This window comes from Brassica rapa, chromosome A02 (assembly GCF_000309985.2).
Source record: "Brassica rapa cultivar Chiifu-401-42 chromosome A02, CAAS_Brap_v3.01, whole genome shotgun sequence".
Taxonomy (NCBI): domain Eukaryota; kingdom Viridiplantae; phylum Streptophyta; class Magnoliopsida; order Brassicales; family Brassicaceae; genus Brassica; species Brassica rapa.
In genome coordinates this window covers 14,649,291-14,673,278 of record NC_024796.2, presented here as the reverse complement: position 1 = coordinate 14,673,278, position 23,988 = coordinate 14,649,291, and the positions used below count along the sequence as shown (strand labels likewise).

The 23,988-nt window shown below is 36.1% G+C and overlaps 2 protein-coding genes across 3 annotated transcripts; both read left to right on the top strand.

Annotated features, from left to right (window-relative positions):
* Positions 1-84: 84 nt before the first annotated feature.
* On the top strand, positions 85-3,301 carry LOC103853121 (UDP-glycosyltransferase 85A4). The gene is made up of 2 exons (XM_009130041.3): positions 85-1,354; positions 2,251-3,301. The coding sequence occupies exons 1-2, from the start codon at positions 838-840 to the stop codon at positions 3,156-3,158; spliced, it is 1,425 nt and encodes a 474-aa protein (XP_009128289.1). The 5' UTR covers positions 85-837; the 3' UTR covers positions 3,159-3,301.
* Positions 3,302-19,269: 15,968 nt separating this feature from the next.
* LOC103853118 (probable pectin methyltransferase QUA2) lies at positions 19,270-23,250 on the top strand. 2 transcript variants are annotated; one of them, XM_009130040.3, is made up of 8 exons: positions 19,270-19,600; positions 19,939-20,702; positions 20,785-21,025; positions 21,100-21,313; positions 21,558-21,733; positions 21,824-22,127; positions 22,209-22,350; positions 22,760-23,250. In XM_009130040.3, exons 2-8 carry the CDS (start codon positions 19,950-19,952, stop codon positions 22,916-22,918), a joined length of 1,989 nt encoding a protein of 662 aa, XP_009128288.1. In that variant the 5' UTR covers positions 19,270-19,600; positions 19,939-19,949; the 3' UTR covers positions 22,919-23,250.
* The last annotated feature ends 738 nt before the right edge of the window (positions 23,251-23,988 follow it).

Genomic DNA, 23,988 nt, shown 5'->3' with positions numbered 1-23,988 from the left:
TTGATTTTAGGTATTTTTGTTCGTTTGTTAATGATGTGATCCATGAGCTTATCTTGCAAGTTGTAATCATATGAATAACTTACAATATAAGTTACGAATTTACGATTACAACAAAATAAGTTTTGTATAATTAAACTTCATGAAATTTTCTTATATGCAAACCATTCATAGAGCCAATAGCAAACACTTGAAATTCTAAAAAAAAACTAGTTCTCATAGTTAATTAATTAATTAATCACATAAGTATGTATAAACTATAAACTGTGTTTTCTATCAATTATAAAACAATAAAGTAAGAAGAATTCTTCAATGTAAGAACATCAGTAGGAGTTAAGAAGACTCCAAACAGTGAGCTCAATCTGTTCCCATGATTCAGCTGTGCGAAGTTCATCCCAATACTGAACATTGCACCCAACACATTCTCTTCATGTAATATACAATAACACCTGCAAACCAACCAATTACACAGTTAGACAAGACTAAACGGATTAAGAGAAATAGTTACGTGGATCCAGTGGTATGTAGACACTGACGTATATAGATACTCTGGGTAATTCAGTTAAAATAGTATCTTTTAAGATATCCATCCTACTTAAGCAGGTTAAACTACGTCCAAAGTGCTAAATGAATCGATGAATGCATATCTTTTACAGAAGTTAAAAATAACCTCGAAGATGGAAATAAACGTTAACAGCTGTTTATAAATATCATGTACATAAAATTACAAGATTTTGTACTATATAATAAGAACGAGGACTACTCCACAGTCTAGTATCATCCATCACAAGTGTCTTTCTCTTCTTAACAAGTTATACAACAAGCTAAAAAACAATAAAAATGGAGCCACAAGCTGTTTCTCCCTTACCGAACCGACATGCAGTTTGCATACCTTATCCAGCACAAGGCCACATCAACCCCATGCTGAAAGTAGCCAAGCTTCTTCACGCCAGAGGCTTCCACGTCACCTTTGTCAACACCGACTACAACCACCGCCGCATCCTCCGATCACGTGGCCCTCACGCTCTCGACGGTCTCGCCTCCTTTCGCTTCGAGACTATCCCGGATGGTCTTCCTTGGACCGACGTCGACGCTAAGCAGGACATGCTTAAGCTTATAGACTCCACCAGGAACAACTGTTTATCTCCATTCAAAGATCTCCTCACCCGTTTAAACTCCGGTTCTGATGTACCGCCGGTTAGCTGTATTGTCTCTGACGCTTCCATGAGTTTCACGATTGACGCAGCGGAGAAGCTTGAGATTCCGGTTGTTCTGCTTTGGACGAACAGTGCTACAGCACTTATGTTGTATCTCCACTATCAAAAACTCATGGAGAAAGGGATCATTCCTGTAAAAGGTACCTTGCATCTCGACTTGGTTTATATCATTTTGTTTTGAAAATTTTCTTAAGACATCTCTAGCTTTTTTTGTCAACTTGACATCTCTAGCTCATACTTAGTTTTCCTCGAACCTCTATTTTACAATATAACATTTTCAAGTTTCAAAAAAATAAAAGAATAAAACATTATCTCATAAAAGCTTTTTCTATAAAGTTGTAATGAGTATTTTTTTAAATAAAGTTCACTTTTTAATTGTAAGATAGGTATTTATTAGAAAGGGTTGTAAAAGTTGTGGACTTAATTTTTTAAAAAGTAATCATATTTTTTAAAAATAAATTAATAGCTAAAATTAGAAAATGAAATATATTAATATTGAAAATGATTGTTTACAGTTTTTTTTAAATACTTTGAGTATTTTTTTAAAAAAATAAATCTACAGTAAAAGAATTAAAAACACAATTTAAATATCTACCGTCTAATTGTAAATCAAACAGCATAGGCTATAACACCACCTAATCAGATCCATAATATTTTCATCAAAACAGTTTTTGTTAATAACTAAAATAAACAGATTGATGTTTTAATATTTTATAATAAAAATGACTTATATATTAGAATTCATACTACTGTTTATTGTGTATTTTATAAAAATGTGTAACAATCAAAATCTATTATATTTGTAAACAAATATTAGTCATTCATAAAAATGCGTCAATCAATATTGATAGTTAAGCTAAAATTTATCAGGTTTTATGTAATATAATATAATTTGTATATAGTAAATATTGAAGTTTAATAATATCATATAAAATTAAAAGAAATGAAGTTTATTTGTAATTTTTATAAACAATAATAGCATTAGTAGAAAAAAATACACTTAAAATGATCTAAAACACATGCAAAATTCTACTAGATGAAAGTGACTTGAAGACGGAGATAGATTGGATACCATCCATGAACACCATTCAGCTTAAGGACTTTCCAGACTTCATCATTAAAACTGATCATCAACATCTCATGCTTAATTTCATCATGCATGTCACCCAAAGATCCAAACGCGCTTCCGCTATAATGATCAACACTTTCGAAAACCTCGAACACGACGTCGTATCATCCTTGCGATCGATTCTCCACCCTCGGATCTACCCGGTCGGACCGTTACCGATCTTGGAAGACCGGGAAATTAACCGGGACAGCGAGATCGGACGGTTGAGATTGAATCTATGGGAAGAAGACACGGAATCTTTAGATTGGCTCGACACCAAGGAGAAGAAGAGTGTTCTCTACGTCAACTTCGGGAGCATAACGGTTTTGACGAGCGAGCAGCTGTTAGAGTTCGCGTGGGGCTTAGCGATGAGCGGGAAGGAGTTTCTCTGGGTGGTGCGATCGACTCTCCCGGCGGAGTTTCTATCGGAGACGGCGGATCGAGGGATGGTGGTTACGGGATGGTGTCCTCAAGAGAAGTTACTCTCGCATCCGGCGATCGGAGGGTTTTTGACTCACTGCGGATGGAATTCGATGATGGAGAGTGTGTTCGCCGGTGCTCCGATGATATGTTGGCCGTTCTTCGCCGATCAGATGACGAATCGGAAGTTTTGTTGCGAGGAGTGGGGGTTGGGGATGGAGATCGAGGGAGAAGTGAAGAGGGAGAGAGTGGAGGCGGTGGTTAGGGAGGTGATGGACGGAGCGGGAGGAGTTGAGATAAGAGAGAAGGTGATGGAGTGGCGGCGCGTGGCGGGAGAAGCTTCGGCGCCACCGTGTGGTTCGTCTTTTGTTAATTTTGAAACGGTGGTTAATGAAGTGCTTATGGGTGACGGTTAGAGCGGTATTATTGGGCTTTGCGTAACTAAGAGCCCATTTGTTTCTTTATATTATCTGCCGAATGCATGGAGAAATGTACATGCAGTGAAACTCAAATTTTATAAATTACAACTTAAAATATACATGCATTGATTTATGGGCAATTGTCAATAATAGCACCTTTGAAGTTTATGTCTCAAAAATAGCACTAGAAGGAGAAAGTCACAAAAATGACATTCATTAAAGGGTAAAATATTTCTAATACCCTTGGTTTAAAATTAAATAAACAAACAAAAATAAATAAAATAAAAATAAAAAATGAAAAAAAGAATTTTTTTTTATAGTTTCAGATTATATGTTTCAGATTTGAAATTTTTATAATTTTTTTTTTCGAATTTTTTTTTTCATTTTTTTTTTCAAATTTTCTTTTTATAATTTAAAAATACTTTTTGAAACTGTTTTTTAAATTTTTATTTTTTATTTTAGTATTTTGTTTTTATAAAATTTTAACCCCTAATTCCAAAACACCACCCCTTAACTCTAAACCCTAAGGTTTGGATTAATTAACCCAAGGGGTATAAGTATATATTTACCTCTTTAATGAAACATATTTTTGTGACTTTGAACCTTGAATGCTACTTTGGGAAGATAAACTTAGTTTGGTGCTATCCTAGTCTTTTTCTCTTTTTTTTTATCTCTAAATCAGTTCCAATACACTATTTATTATGATTTTTACACTGAAATTTTTCAATTCAATATTAAAAATTATACTATTTTGTAACGTGCAATACCATATTTTACATCAAATTTGGTGTGAAGTTATAGTATTGCATTATAATAATATAACTTTTAATGTTGTGTCAAAGATGTTTAGTGTGAAAATTATATCAAAATAATATTTTATAGTTGGATTGAAAATGATCTAACCAAAATATTAATCAATTTTTTTCTATAGAATAAATATATATATATATATATATATATCCGCAGAAATGTCTGCAGGGTGGATCAACTTTCATGGCGACCAAATTGACAGATTGTGGAGAGACACACATACCAATGTAATGAAAAAATTGACTACTCATTTCACATGCATCCTCTATTCACTGTTCTCCAATCATTCACTCTCCTTTTCTTTTCTATTTCTTCACATATTTGGTTTAACTCGAAATCCCTATTTAATTATTTTTACTTATATAGAGTGCACACAGATTTGTTTGTTTGCGAAGTTTGAGACAACATTGAGGATCGGTTAGGTGCATGAACGATAAATACAATAGCATGATGATTGATGAAATTTCATTCATTTTTAACTCATGAAGAAATCTCGGCTTCCGAGAGCTACCCAAGAGTTTTGCTTTTGCTTTGTGTGTTTTGTTGTTTTGGTGAGAATAAAGTATAGAGATACACTAATATCTACCTCATCAATACGTGTATCTCAATCATATATTCTCGTATATTCTGTTAATAACTCATTAGGGTTCTCTTGATGTAATATATAAACAACGATGTATTCTCATTCATAATACAAGAAACATTATAAACCTATATGGTATCAGAGCCTCCTTTTCAAGGACCTCAACTAAACTCTTCTCAAATCTCTCTTTCTCTCTTTTCCATGGCTCACAACGCCACTGAGATTATCAACGCTGATACCACAGCAACGCTTGTCTCCGTTAACATGGTGAACGTGACAAAGCTCACTTCGATGAACTACATAACCTGGAGTGCTCAAATCAAATCACTCCTGCGTGGTTATGATCTATTGAAATTCATCGATCCCACCACCACCCCGCCACCGAAGATCATCACCAATGACGGTCGCGATGAAACCAATCCCAACTTCGTTCTGTGGCAGAGACAAGACAGTCTCCTCTACAGCAACATCATGGGATCTATTGAGACGGCTCATCAGCCTCTCATAGCAACAGCCACCTCCGCCCTCGAAGCTTGGAATCTCATTGCCTCGACGTATGCCAAACCCACAAGAGGTCACATCAAGCAACTCAAACAACAACTGAAACAGAGCACCAAGGGAACCAAATCGATTGATGAATACATGCAGCAGATCCGAGCCAAAGCCGATGGCCTTGCTCTACTTGGGAGTGCCATGGATCCAGAAGATCTCACTGACATCGTGCTCGATGGTCTCAACGATGACTACAAAGCCATCATAGAGGCTATTCACGGTCGTGATACTCCCATCTCGTTCGCTGAACTCCACGAGAAGCTCATCAACCGTGAGCTAGCTATCACAGCTGCCACAAGCTCATCACCCCAACTCCCGATCACAGCCAATGTCGCTCAGCAGAGGCCAACCAACTGGCGTCAGAACAACGGTGGGAATCATCACGGTTCGCGTCACAACAACAATAACAGAGAACCGAGGAACTCTCGCCCGTATTTAGGGAGGTGTCAAGCGTGTGGCACTCAAGGTCATAGTGTCAAGAATTGTCCTATGTTCCGCCTCGTTTCTCAGTCCTCAAACACAAACAATGGCTTCCAAGGACAGAACAGAGGTTACTATCAGAAAACTCCGCAAGCTTACAACGCCATGATGCATGCAGCAGACACATCCTCGTGGCTTCTAGACTCCGGGGCGTCTCATCACCTCACGTCTGATCTTGCGAACCTCTCTCTCCACAGTCCTTACAATGGAGGAGAAGAAGTTCAAATTGGCAACGGCACTGGTCTCGAGATTGAGAACACTGGTTCATCTCTCCTTCACTCTAACTCTCGTACCCTGTCATTAAACAATGTTTTACATGTTCCAGACATTGCACGAAACTTACTCTCAGTTAAAAAGCTTTGTACTGACAATAGTGTGTCTGTGGAATTTTTCCCCACTATGTTTCAGGTCAAGGATCTCAACACGGGGGCACAAATGATCAAGGGAAAAACTAGAGATGGAGGATATGTGTGGCCAGGCCGAGATTCACCCAAACCCATAGCCTTTTCTACTTCCATAAAGTGTCCTATATCCATCTGGCATTCAAGATTAGGACACCCCTCTATTTCAGTTTTAAAATCTGTTGTTTCTTCATCTATGCTTTCCAATTCAAACAATTTGTCTTCCTTTCATTGTGATGATTGCTCAATAAACAAAAGCCATAAGCTTCCTTTCTCTCAAAACTCCTCTCTCTCATCTACCAAACCACTTGAAACTGTCTATTCTGATGTCTGGACATCACCTCTCATCTCGGTTGATGGCTTCAAATACTATGTAATTTTTGTGGATCAGTTCACACACTACATATGGTTCTATCCATTACGTCGCAAATCTGACGTCAAGAGCATCTTCATACGATGGAAAGCACTTGTAGAAACACGATTTCAACACAAGCTCATCTCCTTATACTCAGACAATGGAGGAGAATACATTGCATTGGCCGACTTCCTCTCCACAAATGGTGTCTCTCACCTTACCACTCCACCCCATACTCCCGAACACAACGGGTTCTCTGAACGACGCCACCGACATATAGTTGAAACAGGCTTAGCACTACTCTCTCACGCTTCCATTTCAGCCTCGTACTGGACGTATGCAATGGCTACTGCTGTCTACCTGATCAATCGCCAGCCCACACCAACTCTTGGACACTCCTCAGCCTATGCGAAGCTCTTTCAATCCAAGCCTAACTACCTCAAGCTTCGTACCTTTGGTTGCCTTTGTTACCCTTGGATCAAACCCTACAATCGCCACAAGCTGGAACCCAAATCCAAACCTTGCATCTTTCTCGGGTACTCTCTGCATCAAAGTGCTTTTCTCTGCTTAGAGCCTTCTTCTTCAAGAATCTTTGTCTCTAGGCACGTTCAATTTGTTGAAACCGAATTCCCTTTCAAAACTCTATCCTCTTCTCCTTCCAAAATCAAACCCATATTCCCAAATTGGTGCCCGCCAGTCACCTTAATCTCGGTCCCGCCACGGTCTTCTCTGTCTCCATCTGTGCCCCCAGGTATGAGTTCTACTGTTCTTGAAACTAACACGTCAGTTACAAATGCTTTTTCTGGTGATGCTAATGCAGAACAGGGTACTACGTCTGGTTCTGGTGCGTTGCTGTCTGAACCAACACCAGCTACTACAACTCAGCAGCCAATAAATGCTTCACCTGCTCAACAACCGCTCGCTGGTGACAACAGACACAGAATGACGACCCGCGCAAAGAATCAAATCTTCAAACCTTCTAAGAAGTTCTCTTTCGTGGTAAACAAGCAATCACTCCTTCCTTCGGAGAATGAACCTGCCAATCTCAATCAAGCTCTCAAAGACAAACTCTGGCGTGGTTCCATGAGTGAAGAATTCGATTCCCAAGTCAAGAATCACACTTGGAGTCTCGTTCCCTATGATCCCAAGCAAAATCTTGTCGGCTGCAGGTGGGTCTATAGGATCAAACGAAGAGCAGATGGAACAATAGAACGCAAGAAATCGCGTCTAGTTGCCAAGGGGTATCATCAACGACCAGGAGTCGACTTTCTTGATACATACAGCCCTGTGATAAAACAACCAACGGTTCTACTTATTCTTGGTCTGGCGGTATCCAAGAACTGGCCCTTGCGACAGTTAGATGTCAACAATGCCTTCCTACAGGGTAATCTTACTGACGAAGTATACATGGAGCAGCCTCCTGGCTTTGTGGATAAAGACAAACCTACTCATGTCTGCAAACTTCATAAAGCTATATATGGCCTTAAGCAAGCGCCGCGGGTCTGGTACTTGGAACTACGCACGTTTCTTCTGCAACTCGGTTTCAAGAACTCTCTTGCTGATGCTTCTCTGTTCATCTTACATCTCAATGGAACAACGCTCTATGTATTAATATACGTAGACGATATCATTGTGACAGGCAACAATCCTTCTCATGTCCAGAACTTCATCACTAATCTCAGTCGTCGCTTCTCGCTTAAAGACCTCGGATCACTATCCTACTTCCTTGGCATAGAAGCTCAACGCACAAGCTCTGGACTTCTACTAACTCAGAGAAAATACATCAACGACCTGTTGAATCGAGTAAACATGGCAACAGCCAATCCAGCTTCCTCGCCAATGGTCACAACTGATAGACTGCAATTAACGTCTGGTACAGCTCTTGTTGACGGCTCTGAATATCGAATGGTCGTCGGTAGTCTTCAGTACCTGCATTTCACTCGGCCCGACATAGCCTTTGCTGTGAATAAGTTATCTCAGTTCATGCATCGCCCTACTGATCTTCACTGGCTTGCAGCAAAACGGGTACTACGCTATCTAGCCGGCTCTCGGGACAGAGGAATCTTCCTTCGCAGCAACAACAGTCTCTCTCTTCACGCCTTCTCAGACTCTGATTGGGCAGGTAACAGAGATGATTACACTTCCACAGGTGCATACATTGTCTATCTTGGTGCAAATCCTGTAGTGTGGTCTTCCAAGAAGCAAAAGACAGTAGCTAGATCCTCAACGGAGGCTGAGTATCGGTGTATCGCAGACACAGCTGCAGAACTTCAATGGATTGTCTCCTTGATGAGAGAACTCGGCATCAAAACAGTCTCTCAACCTGTTATCTATTGTGACAACGTTGGTGCCACTTACTTATGTCACAATCCCGTGTTTCACTCGCGTATGAAGCATGTGGCCCTCGACTATCATTTCATTCGTGAGCTCGTACAGTCTGGTTTCCTAAGAGTATCTCATGTTTCTTCAAAAGATCAGCTCGCGGATGCATTGACAAAACCGGTGTCCCGCTCATTACTCGAAGTTCATTCATCCAAGATGGGGCTTTCCTCCGGTCGCTCATCTTGAGGGGGCATATAGAGATACACTAATATCTACCTCATCAATACGTGTATCTCAATCATATATTCTCGTATATTCTGTTAATAACTCATTAGGGTTCTCTTGATGTAATATATAAACAACGATGTATTCTCATTCATAATACAAGAAACATTATAAACCTATATAAAGATTACCTAAGAAAATTCAAGAAATAAAAGAACAAACACTACGAATAGTTACCGTCTGTATATATATGTTCATCACGGAGACTCCTAGAGACCGAGTATTCATCGTTGTTATGCATGTATTTTGTTATTAAGAAGACGAACACTTTTTATATAAAGGCAATCTTTTTAATTAGGTTTCTTTGGCTTCAGTTATATATATATATATAAATTGACATGGCAAAGCAAAGATATAAAGAGTCAATTTGCATATCAGGAAAGAGGGTATATCTGTGGACTGTACCTCCCTTCAAAAATTAGTCTAGATTTTTTTATAGATCCGGGATATCCCCAAAATAAAAATAAAAAAACAAAGATATGGATAGATAGTTTGGAAAATGAACATGTACTAGTGGTTGGGTATGTTCGAATCCGACAACATTCAGATATCACTAATACATGACCACCGGTGATTTAACATTCCCTCGCCGGAGAGTGGTTTACCATCTTTTTTTAGTTTGGGAAATGAAAATAGGGCTTATTTGCCAAATAACCAAAAAAAAAAAAAATAGATTTTGGGAGAGAGAGTAGAGAGAGATAAGAAGAGAAAGTAAGAGAGAGGGGAGAATTTTGGTTAGTTTAGTGTATTTATGTTTTTTCATGTATATAGGGTGCAATTTTCCATGAAAATAAGCATGAGAAACATGATCTATTAAATTAAAAATCTACAATTTACCACCGGGGGTTGTGGCGCAGTTGGCTAGCGCGTAGGTCTCATAGCTACTGAGTGATCCTGAGGTCGAGAGTTCGAGCCTCTCTCACCCCATTTTTCATTATGCCCATGAGATATCATCTATATCTATACAATCGGCGCAAGTCATTATAGTCTTCAAAAACCATATACAACATTTAAATTTGGGCCTATGGTAGCCTGCCAGATTCAAATATTTTGTTTTTCCTCTTCAAAAATGACGAAGTAGGTTATCAGTCATATCATGGTCATGAATGGCGTCACGAAGCAATTATTCGAGAGAGGATAAGTTATATGAAAAAGGTTAAAGCATGTGGATATTGGTATACATATCATCACTTGAAAACTACTCCACGATATGGTTTACATGGCTCATCAGTCATTTATTTGTCACTTCAATTCTCTCACATGTTCCCTAAGTTCCATTCCATTTGTATAAACCCGTCCCTACAAAATACACATTCAATTATAGGGATGCCATCACACCAATATCGTTTCAATATTCAATCGCCGATTTTTCTATACAGAACCTGTCTATTTTAAAAAATATTCGATTCAATCGTTTTAAGACGTTTCTATTTGAGTCACTCAAAACCTTATATTTTAGTGTTGAACGATAATTAATTAATGGCTTGTGTAGATAGAAAAAAGGGTTTTGATACATGGAGATCCACATGGAAATGTTTTATGTGCACATGAGTAACATAAGAGACTAGGGGTGGGCGTTCGGGTACCCGTTCGGGTTCGGATCGGGTATTTCGGATTTTCGGGTATTTCGGTATAGAGGTATAGAACCCGTTCGGGTATTTCTGTACTTCGGGTCGGGTTCGGGTATTTTAAGTTCGGTTTCGGTTATTTCGGATCGGGTTCGGATATTTAGATTTTGAAGAAAAAAAAATGAAAATTTTCATTTCTCAAATTTCTTGTATTTAAATATATAACTTTTCACTTAACTATTTTTTATTTATAATAGATTGCATGGTTAATATATTTGGACATAACATTTTCAAACTAAAAAGACATTAATTTGGTTATTGTTTTTAAATTTTGGATGTAACTTTCTGTTAATTGCTGAAATAAGAAGTTTGACATGCATTTTAAGCGAATAGCAAATCATCTTCTACGTAATTGTATGTATATCATATGAATTTAAAGTATGTGTAGTATCAATATAAATATTTTATATAAAATGAAAGATGTAAACTATAAATATAAGGTTAATTATCATATGTTCGGTTATTTTCGGATATCCATTCGGGTTCGGATATTACCCGTTCGGGTTCGGATATCCAATCTCTCCTAATTCAATACCCGTACGGATATTTTGCTACTTCGGTTCGGATTTCGGTTCGGGTTTTTCGGATCGGGTTCGGGTGCCACTTCGGATTTCGGGTAAAATGCCCACCCCTATAAGAGACTATGCAGTGCCTTCTATAATATTTTTTCGACGTGAAAGAGAGAATGAGACTGAAGAGATATATTAACCTCCACCAATGCTAAAGGAAGTCACATGGAATTTTTTGTTTCTTTTTTTTTTTGGTCTAAATGTTAAGACACATGGAATTTCTTGTTAATTATTTAATAACTAATTCATTTCATATATTCATTGAGGATTTTTTTTTGACGAAAGAGGATTTTAGCAAAAGCAACTTTTTCTTTGATATATCTATCATGTTTGGTCCATTTCTCCCCCATTTATCATTTACCATTTATCATTTGATGCCTTCCATCTTTTTCCTACGACATTATAAATTTATCATATTTTTTAGACTTATGACAGATCAATACTGCTTTGTGTCGTAAGCGATGATACTTCTTTCATTTCATAATTATTGGTTTATTTCTTAAAATCTCATTTTTCTGTGACATATGATCCATCTCTCGTTTATCTTATATATATATATATATATATATATATATATGTTATACTTATTTTTATTTCTTACTCCATCGACGTAAGATATAAACATCTTCGAAATGGATTTTATATAAGAATCCGATTGAAAAGTAATTTGGCTCGGTATAATATTAGAGGATGTCCAAAAAGGAAAATGCTAAATAATTTAAACATGTAGGAGGGGACAAAGTTGGATAAGCATCAACTTCTGAAAACGAGAGATGTCACATTTGAGTTACAAAACTTGGATTCGAGTGGACAATAATGAAAGCCTGTGTTCTGACGGCTTTAGATTCTAGTATTATGTTTAGATCGAACAGTTCTTACTACTATATTTATTGATAACTCTTATCTTGTCGCCATTAAAAAGAAACAATCTTGTCTGTTCCACAAATAATTTATTCCTACCGAAACTGTTGTATCATGCGACGGTGAATGTGTTTACGACTTCCTATATATTTTCAACAAATTTGATTATTTTTTCTTATGAATTAAACAATATATCGATATCATAGTGAGTGATTCCACTGATATAAGATATTGTATTAGCCCCTATCGTAAAATATAAAGGAGTGGTGGATTTGGAGGCACGTACGGCCTAGCTTTTCTTTCTTTTTTTTCTTGTAATGTTATGTTAGTTTTATGTCATTTTTTTTTTGGACTGAACTTACGTGGTGGCACGTAATGCCAAATTAGTAGAGGAAATTAGATGTAAATTTTGGAAATATTTTTTTTGTAAATCATATATTAAAATAGCACGCCCATTAATTTTTAAAAATAAAATATTAATGGTCAAACTTTTTAATTGAATTGAAGGAGTTTAAAAAATCAAGATTTATTACAAACTTCTTATGCAAAACATGACCGTAAATTTATTGGCTAAAACTGCAAAAGCTTTTTATAAAAAGATATTTTCGTTGGTTATTTTATTTTTGTATAACTGTTTAGACTATTTCTAGTTTAAATCATGGAATAAATTTTTATATAAAATAAATAATGTACCTTCATGCAATTGTGATCATTTTGTTTGTTTTGATCTCTAGTTAAATATATACTTAATCAAGAAAATAAATCTAACTACGGATTCTTTCTTTTTTGTTGAAAAAAGGCTTTCTAACTACGGATTCCTGAACATCGAATCTTAAAATCGTTTTTATTTATTTATAAAATTTCAATGTTATGTTGAAAGTAATATTTTCATCTTTTTTTCAACTTCACTTGTTATTTATGGGTATCTTGGTCTACGCGTCATGGACTCGTACAGTCGTACTCATGGAAGTAAGAAGTGAGTTGTCACTATGATTTCTATAAACAATGTTGGTTTGGTTGATTATAGAAACCGACCTAAGAAAGAAGAATATAAACCGACTTTCCAGCTCTGAAAAGGAAAAGAAAATTAAAAAAAGGCGCTGTTAAGTGCAAGTAGATTTATACTGTTTCATGTACTATCTTTTACGAGGTATCGTCACATAATAATAAACCTGGGACGTGCATGAAATAATCATAACTGTGGAGTGTGGACAATGTATCACAACTCTGAAAAGTGGTGCAAGCCAATACAAAATGACCCATACCGTCAGTCCGTCACTCACACACAAGATAACGAATGCCTAAGAGCAATTCTCAAGTTGAGTATTTAGATTAAAAAATTATTATTATTTTATTATATAATTAAAATTTAAATGAAAATAAAAATAAAATAAAAAATAGCACCAATGAAAATAGATACATAAGGAAATGGGAATTCTATAGAAATTTTTAAAAGTTCTATATTTAGATTTTTTTGATTTTTGATTTGTTTTTTTTAATATTAAAATTTTGAGAACTTTTATTTTCTAAAAGCATCGCGAGAATACCAAACAACATATTACAAAAATATAAATAAATTATGTAACTAAAAATTAAATAAAAATAATTTGAACCATTAACAAGGTAACACCTAGTTTGATACTCCAGCTGTTCCTGAAAATAGGACTTTATAGATTTATTTTTTGTTCCAAAATGATAGATTTTTGAAAAATTTAAGGTACTTTTAGTAGTTAATGTTGAAAAATTGTATACTTTTAAAAAACATTAATTGAAAATATTTTAATTGACTGAATACTATTGGTTGATATTTATTGGAAAATGTATAGTAAAATAAATAAAAATTCAATTATAAAAAATTAATTATTTTCTTAATACATGAATACTCTAGAAAATCCTTCTTTCGGAAACAGAAGGAGTAGTTTTTTTCCCTTCAGAAATGTCACTGCAAGAAGAATCGTTCTTTTTCTTTTCCTGCAAATTCTGTTTTTTTTTCCATACTTTTATGATTTTTTCAGTTTTTTTAATTGTAAGGTACTGGGTGAAGAATCTACCACTAATGGTGTTCTAATATCCTCGTTAGAGGTTCTCTTAAGTAGCACACTAAAGTATATAAGTTCGTTTTGTATTTGTATAGATATCCCGTAATTAATGAGTAGCTCTAGATAATAAACATACGTCTCTAGCGGTGCAGGGCTGGCTCAAGTAATTATGGGTACACGGGCAAAATAGTTTTTCAAAAGAAATTTTACATAAACTCTATGGATAACTTAAAAATTTTAAGTTCTTTTTAATTTTTTTTTTTGAAAATCAAATCTTATTTTAACACTAATTATGTAAAAAAAATTGGGTTCTGGATCCACGTCCCCCTTGCTTCTATGTTTTAGCCGGCCCTGTAGCGGTGGACAATAGTCGAACGTTTCTTTAAACACCAACAAAAAAACATAATAAAAACCATTAATCTTTTCTTATAAACTAAACCATGCGAGTTTTTTTTTGGTAAAATATTAAGCTTACCATTTTTTGAAGAAGATACAATGTCGTTGTTGAACAACTTTAACAAACCATGCGAGTTTGTACTTAATTTTCATTGATATCTGGAGCCTACCGTTTGTAATCAACTGTTTATCATCTCTCTCATTTGAAATTCAACTAGTGATGTTGAATACTCAAGAACAATAACCACTGTATAAAATGTCTAGAGCATATTTTTGCCTTAGTTTACAATATAATTGCTAACATCTAATTCATAACATAAACAAAAACGCGTAGAAAGCACCATTGACGATTTGACGTCTGAAGAAATATTTCTTTGCCATTTTATGGAGCTTTATATTTCATTTTTAAATATTTTCTTGGAAATATTAATATCTAAATTTAAGTTTTAAAGAAATTAAACTATTAGGTGAGTGAGTATCCCAAAGTCTTTAAGAGTTTCTTTTTTTTTTTCCAAACGAAAACTCCTACAAATCTCTTCTATTTCTCTTACTTTTCTATGTATTTTATTATTGAAATATACTTTAAACTTAGCATTTGAGATGCTTTTACAATATGCCAATCACAAAGCAATATAAAAACGCTGGAAAACTACGAAATAATGGGAATGAAACCAAAATAAACAGACTAATAATAGTACGACAAAAAAAAATCACGCTAAGAAAATTCAAAAAGTTACGTATAATTTATTCGGACAGCTTATATGAATTGGCCTAGCTATCCAAGTCGTACTCGTAAATACTTTCTTTTGTCCCCCAGGTCCCCATCTACGGTTATACACTTGATTATTACAACTATCATAATATAAAAAGAACTATGATTAGAATTAACACTGACCCAGGCACACTTGTAACTTGTGCTATAAAAGTAAACTGACTTCGTGTTAAAATGTGGCTAGTACATTTACACTAATTTCGAGTTAAAAAAGCATAGTGAGGTTAGGAAAGTAAGGCACTGACATTAATGGAAGGACAACGACTCCACACTCACCTATAATCAAAATTTCTAGATCCAATGTATATTTAACTAAGTTAAAGTTGCTTTCAAGTCAAACTTCGGATTAGATCCACGACACCCGGTTAAGTCATCCGGAACATTTGACTTATGGTTTGTGATTGGTCGTAAATCATATAATATGAGCTACATACCAAGTTGCTCTGTGTAAACATAAAGTATATATTTACACCCAAGGAAAAAACATAAAGTACATAAAACTATAAAAGTTTGGAGTTCATATATAGTTTTGACGCAATTTACACAACCTTACATGATTAGACCAAGGAGTCAATCACATTTTCTTTTCTCACCGGTTTATCGTTAATCTCCAAATAACTGTTCAACTGACTGATTGTGTGGCCATACAACGTGAACATCTAACTTTTATTACGAGCAATCCGGTGAACAAGCCTCCGTAGATTACTCGGTTGAGTCTTGATCCGTCAGATATCCTCCAGACCATTAAAAAAACTGTACAGCTGACTTACCTAGAGATGGAGATCTGGCGCACAATTTACATTTTTTTTAATGCTGATACGATTAGGACATAATAATATACTCATAATTAAATAACGTTATCGCTACATGCTTAGATTCTTAATCTCTCATATTGTTCTCTCCCTTAACCTATGCGTAGAAGTACATTTGTGCATTCCAAATGAATTGTAGTTATAGCACGATTGTCACGTTGTTTTAGATCCATACCCAAAACCAAAATGTGTATATAATATATATGTACACAAACAAAATCTTGATAAATTACAAGTTGTTGAAGAAGACATACTGTTAGTGCAGATGAGGCGACAGAAAAACAAGTGCAGAAAGTAAAACACACAAAATTTGTTAACGGGGTTCGTTTCCTACATTCCCGGGACCTCGTCCAGATTTCATTGACTTAGAACAAAGAGCAACCTACAATTGCTATATGATACAACACGCACACTAGTGTTTACCACTCTTTTCTAAGTAGCAATCTACAAAGATTAGGAATCAAGCACGCATGCATAGATCACCATCCGACGCATCGGAGCACACTGTCTTCTACAGCTGCAATCTTCACAGATCTCTTCAATGAAACCGCCTTTGCTAAACTCCCCCTGAATCTAGGCTTCAATCTTCCACCTCCACTGAAGTACTTCACCAAGTACGTCAGCACCCAACGCATACCAGTGACACCAAAACGCTTGATCACCCAAGCACACACAAAGCTCACACGAGCTATACACGATGGCTAACTCCACCACACAAAGCGCCAACTCCAACGCCACCAAACTAAGTCCACATCAGACTCCATCAGACAATGCTTCATAATGTCCTTCGACACCAAGCAGTAACACACCAAGGAAACCTCTCTCTCTCTATTCTCTGAGGTCTAGCTTTCTCATAAGGCACGCCCCTCCTTATATAACAGACCAGAACTTGCTCTCCACGTCCTTAACTCGCTCTCCAAGTCTTCAACTTGCTCTTCAAGTCTTCCAAATACACTTAAGGTAACTTTCCATTTTCTTTATGGAAAACTTCATCTTCAAGCAAACTCCGTTTTGCTTTATGGAAAACGTCCATATGTCTTCAAGCACATATCCTCTTTCCTTTTCCAAGCTCAGCAAGCCCACGCACATCACAAAACCCAAACTTCCATTAAACTCCATCTTCATGACACACGCCTGTAGTACCTCTTGTAGTACTTCGCGAACTGATACAGATCATCTCAGGAAACTGCATCTTCACATACCAGATACATTGGGAATACGTTAGAAAATAATTTTCATAAATCTTAACGTCACATAAAAATCACATATTAATATCAGTAACTTCAAACTCGTCAGTAAACCACTTCAATTTTTATTCATTTTTGGGGTACTTTTCCTCTTTTGTTTTGGTTTTCGTGCCTAGATATTTGCAATAAATATATAGTAATGAATCGCATATTGAATCAAAATTGTTTAGAAACAAGGATAACAAATTAAATATTTTTTTAATTTACATATTTAATCACTGTATTTTTTTCTCATTTACAGATTCTGTCGTTTGAAAACTTGGATATCAGATTAAATGATAATTGTTTGGAAACACGGATAACATATTAAATATTTCTTTTTATTTACACATTTAACCATTGCATTTCTTTCTTATTTACAAATCTGCCATTTCACTTAAAATCAAAATTTTAAATTAATTAATTACAATAAATTGTTATATCTTTTTGCTCAAAATAAAAACACAATCTGTAATATATAGTATATATTAATCTGCTATAATATAATTTTCAAAAAAACCAAATATCATAAAATTAATAATAATTCATAAAAACTACTGTAAAAAATTAAATCATTTTTAAATAAATAAACCAAAAAATCAATAGGTTAATATATATGAATATTACAATTACATTATAAAATTATAAATATAATATTACGTACAGATAAAAAATTATCATCAAACATCTATATTATAATATAATATATTCTACTCTAAATATATTTTACAAAACATAAAAATATAAATGGATATTTTATAAAATCAATGGTTTATAAATTTACATTGAACACAAGTTAAATCCAACATCCGCGCGGAACACGGATCAAGATCTAGTTCTATTTAAACCAAGAAAAATGGGACATAGCTAAACATCACATGTGATCCAACAGATTATAACTGATCCGTGAAGTTTTCTTTGTCACGGTCCGTTACACACAAGAGCTCGAACACCGTGCACTAAACTTATCCACGTTCTATACTTACGCTTGTACCCTAAAAAAATATGTGATCGCTGATCCTCTGTATACAGGCGTACAGTTACAAGTTACAGTCACCGTCAAATCAGCCACGTTAGAAATGTTGAGCCACCACATATAACCGCGTTTCAAATTGGACTTAGGCTCCGAAATGGTGATTGCAGTTTGAGCGGTGCGAGACAAGCGGTTCAACTGCGGTGTGATTCTAACAATTATAAAAATGTATAGATATATAGTATATGTAAATATTTTTATTACTGTTAACAGCAGAGCGAGACGAGACAATAGTCACCATTCGAAGCCTTAGTTTTCCCTGATTTACCTACTAGTATTCTACGAAGGATCCAGTTATCTTCTTTTTATACATTTATTTATATGGTGATTGCTGTTTTTTAATAAATCTTAAGTTTTTCTTTTATTTTTGTAGTAAAATATATTACATTAATTCACCCATCCACTTATAAACCCTACACGCTAGTCTTATTAAATTCTAATTTCGCTCACTCACTAAGTTGTACTTATTAAATGGAAACTATACTTATAGATACAAAGTAGTGTTTATTAGGAAATTATTACTATTTAAATTTGGCAAACTGTGTGTTTTTTGTCAAAGAATGGGCTATTATAATTTTGAAAAGAAAAGAAAAGAAAAAAAGAATGGGCTATATTGTAAGAAAACTGTATGTTATTATCTTCTACATATCTCTTTGTTTGTTTGTTATTAGAAATTTAGAATCACTACGTCTCCCTAAAAACAGTTGAATACTTATGCATCTTCTTGTCTCTTTGCATCTTGGAATTTTATTGGAGCAACCTGATACCCTTTTCTTCATGGAATTATCATTATTCCAATAAAATCCACAACTATGTTCGTAATATGTATACGTTTTTTCTTTTACGGTTTGATTAGTCCAAACCATCCGTATAGTACCTTTCCCCACGACGAGTACAATCATACACAAAAATGACGTCTTACCAAAAGGAAGCTTCTCTTCTTTTCCCTTAAATACGGTGAGAACACAAAATCAATAAAATACAAAACAAAAGTGGAGTGACACAGAATAATTTGCCTTTTATTAAATTCAACGCGCGAGAGAGAGTAACCTAAGCCAACGGAAGTATTTCTTTATTAATCAGTCCTCCTCACGGGGGTGGCTCTGTCGAGATTGGATCCATACACGACCCCCCTTCTGCTTCACTCTCTCTTACACACTGTCCAGTTTCAACTCGTACATATATATATACTCATAGAGAGAGAGAGAGAGAGAGAGCTCTCAAAGAAGAAGAAGAATCTGATATCATCGTTTTTGTAAATAACAGAGCGTATCTTTTGCTCCAAGGAGAAGGAGAAAACACCAAAACAAACAAGGTGTGTGTGTCTCTTCTTTTTCTTCACTCCCTCCTCCTTTTACGATTTACCTTTCTTCTTGCTCTGTTTTTCATTTTCTTGATTTGATTCAATTCGATTCGATTTCTGGTTCACTCTGATGGGTTTTCCTCCATTTTTTCTGGGTTCTGATTGAATTTCAATTTCCACATTAAAAAATCGAAACTTTTTGCTGATCTAATCTTAAATCGAAATTAGAAGTTTCGAGTGAAAACTCTACCCAGAATTTTTGGATCTGCTCGTGTCTTATTGCGAATATAATAGTAACTTCAGCTCAATAAAAAAAGCTTAAATCTTTACTGTTTTTTTTTCTATTACAGGGAGCTTAAAAATGTCAATGCCACTGCAACGTGGCGTCTCAGGAGGAGTACGAGTTTCCGACAGCAGTGATGATCTCAGAGACTCTCAAATGAAGGACAAGTCAGAAAAGGAAGGCCACTTAACCTTGAGGTTTCCTTTTGCTTTCCTCTTTACCAGCAACAGCAATACTCAATCTACTGATCCTTACAACGCAAGGACCAGACACAGGTTGATGCTTCTCTTTCTCAAGATCAGTTTGGTCCTAATCGTGGTTCTCGCTCTGGCTGGTTCCTTCTGGTGGACGATCTCCATCTCCACCACTTCGAGAGGTCACGTGTACCATAACTACAGGAGATTACAGGAGCAGCTTGTGTCAGACTTGTTGGATATTGGTGAGATCTCTGCTGGTCCCACTAGGTGGAAAGAAATGGAGTATTGTAGTGTAGAATCCGAGAACTATGTTCCTTGCTTTAACGTTTCCGAGAGTCTTGATCGGTTCTGCGGGCCTGGTGGGTCGAGACAGGAGTGTTTGGTTTTACCACCGGTGGATTATAAGGTTCCTCTTAGGTGGCCCACTGGTAAAGATGTGATATGGTATCATAATGTTAAGATCACTGCTGATGAAGTGTTGACTTCTGGTAGTATCAACAAGAGGATGATGATGATGGATGATGATCAGATCTCTTTCCGCTCCGCGTCTCCTATGTTTGATGAGGTTGAAGACTATTCTCATCAGATTGCTCAGATGATTGGGATTAAGAATGATAACTTCATTGAAGCTGGTGTAAGTCACACAACATACTCTCAAAGTCTCAGCTCAGCTTCTTTATAAGTTAATTTTTTATTCTTGATTTTTTGTTTTTCAGGTGAGGACTATATTGGATATTGGATGTGGTTATGGTAGCTTTGGAGCACATCTACTCTCAAAACAGCTTTTGACAATGTGCATAGCAAACTATGAAGCCTCTGGTAGTCAAGTTCAGCTAACACTTGAGAGGGGTCTACCTGCTATGATTGCTTCTTTTGTTTCAACGCAGTTGCCGTATCCTTCTCTTTCCTTTGATATGTTGCATTGCTCAACATGTGGTATTGATTGGGACCAGAAAGGTAAATGATTAAGAATGATTATTATTCTCATGAGGATCTGGCCTTAATGTAAGTTTAAATCCCGCTGTGTGCAGACGGTCTTCTCCTTGTGGAAGTTGACAGGGTTCTGAAGCCAGGAGGTTACTTTGTTTGGACGTCTCCGCTTACGAGTGCTCGTAACAAAGAGGATATAAAGAGATGGAACTTTGTTCATGATTTTGCTGAAAGCATCTGTTGGACTCTTTTATCTCAGCAAGACAAGACAGTTGTCTGGAAAAAGGCAATCAAAACCAAATGTTACAGTTCCCGGTCAGTAACACACACCATCAATATTCAAGACATTGTTATGCGGTAGTTTAGTTACACCAATGTTTAAAAAAAAAAATCCAATTTTTTTAGCACTTGCACCAAATTTTTAGATTTGATTTGCCGATTAGGCAGACGCTTAGGCGCTACTTAAACCAATTTTTAGAAGATTGCACACCATATTGTATTCTAGATAGAAATAACATAGTTTATTAAGTCTACTTACATGAAATGTTGTAATAAACAGGAAGCCTGGGGTGGGACCTTCTGTGTGTAGCAAAGGGCACGAGGTTGAGTCTCCTTATTACAAGCCGCTTCAGATGTGTCTTGGTGGAACACGTAGCAGGAGGTGGATTCCCATTGAAGGCAGGACAAGATGGCCTAGCCGGTCTAATATGAACAAAACTGAACTTTCACTATATGGTTAGTCTCCTTTTTAGAACACTGTTCGTTACCATTACCTTCTGAATCCATCTTTTGTTGATCCCTGGGTTGGTTGGTTGGTTGGTTCAGGTCTTCACCCGGAGGAGGTTGGAGAAGATGCAGCGAACTGGAAAGCAAACGTAAGAGACTACTGGTCTCTCTTGTCTCCTCTGATATTCTCTGACCACCCCAAGAGACCAGGCAATGAAGATCCGTCTCCTCCTTATAACATGCTCAGAAACGTTTTGGACATGAATGCTCAATACGGTGGGCTCAATGCCGCCTTGTTGGAAGCTAAAAAATCGGTATGGGTCATGAATGTTGTCCCTACAGCTGGACCAAACCACCTCCCAATGATCCTTGACCGAGGCTTTGTTGGCGTCTTACACGACTGGTGAGTCATAACTCATAACAAAAGGTCTTATTTCGCGGCAGAGTAGTTTGCTCAACACGTATCTTTTGTTATTAACTTCAGGTGTGAAGCGTTCCCTACTTATCCAAGAACATATGATCTGGTTCATGCAGACAGTCTTTTATCCCTTCAGACGAGTCAGCGCAAGAGCTCATGCTCGCTTCTGCAAATATTGACAGAGGTTGATAGATTACTTCGTCCAGAGGTACACACATTGTCTTTACTCTGAAAGAACGAACATCCATTCTTATGTAGCTAGTCCCTAGGTTTTTAAAATGATCCATGTTTAAAAAAAAAAAAAGGTTTCAAATTTTTACATTTTCTATTATGTAATAGTAACAAATTGTATATTGTGTTTAAATGATCCATGTTTTTTAAAAAATGGTTAAAAAATACATTTTTTACATTTTCTATTAGGTAATAATAATAAATGGTATATTGTGTTTATTGAATTTTGATTGGCTAACAATTGTAGAAAATAGTTTTATCACAAAAAGATGCATTTATAATCAAAATTTTAGATGTTTTTTTAATATGTTTAAAACTCGAAAACATATATTATGATGGTCTGTACGGAAGGAGTAATAAAGAAAGAAAACAAACCTTGTGTGCAGGGATGGGTGATAATCCGTGACACAGTGCAGCTGGTGGAAGCGGCAAGAGCTTTGACAACGCAGTTGAAGTGGGAGGCTAGAGTTATAGAGGTTGAAAGCAGTAGTGATCAGAGACTTCTCATCTGCCAAAAACCATTTACCAAGAGACAATCAATCTGAAACAAGAGGAAGTAAAGGAGAAGAGTTTGTTTTATTTTTGTAAACAAGTCTCACAGTCAGAGAACTGTGGTGGCGATACAGGGGAAGAAGAAGATGATGAAAAGAGAAGGGAGATGAAATATATGCTGCCGGGGGGACGTAAGACCGCCGGTGAAGTTTCTTTCATGAGTTCCCATTTTACAGAATGTTACATTTATATTTACTTTGGGGTTACTATTTTTATTATATACAGTGAAAAAGAATATAATCCATATTTGTGAAGATGATGTTTTATGAAATATAAGTTGACAAACTCTATTCAGTAGAATACGACAACTGTTTTGAGAGGATCATTCTCTTTACATTGGCCAATTTATAACATGTGTAAAAAGATGAGACGTCAATGTGGCGGTGTCTCTGCGGCTGAAGCTGGCTTCTGCCTTTGGCCTCCTTGATGGACGCTAGGGAATCTGATAGTCCAACAACTCTACTGTGTCTGTTGGTTTGACAGAGAATCTCCGCTACCAAAAGCAGCTTTTGGGACGGTTTTTGAACACTTCCCTGGCTCGTTGTGGCTTAGTGAGTTGCTTCCTGCTTGTTTAGGTAAACTAGCTTAGGGAGCATGCTAGAGACGGTCTTACACAGCTGCTCCTCACCAACGTTTGTCTGAATTAGGCGTAGTTGGAAACTAGCTGCCCCAGCAATCTGTGTAAGCCATCTACATTGCTGATCTTGTTCCTGGCTAGGTAATAGCTCATGGATCAATGTACAGTATGCTAAGCCTGATCAGTTAGATTCGGATAGGACAGAGGCACAATGTACAGTATGCTAAGCCTGATTAGTTAGATTTGCTTAATGATCATTCATTCATTCTTAGTCCAATGTGGGAAACACGGTTATAACTGAGATCAACACTCTTAAGCATGTCAAATCATTATCGTTGTTATTCATATGAAATGATTTCAAACTTATTATGTGAATCCCCACATTCCATTATCATTTTCGTCAATGTTTTTTAATATGTTTCTTGGTATGTAGTAAGGCAAATTATTTTCAAATATGGGATCCTTTTAAATCCATTGAATGGTATC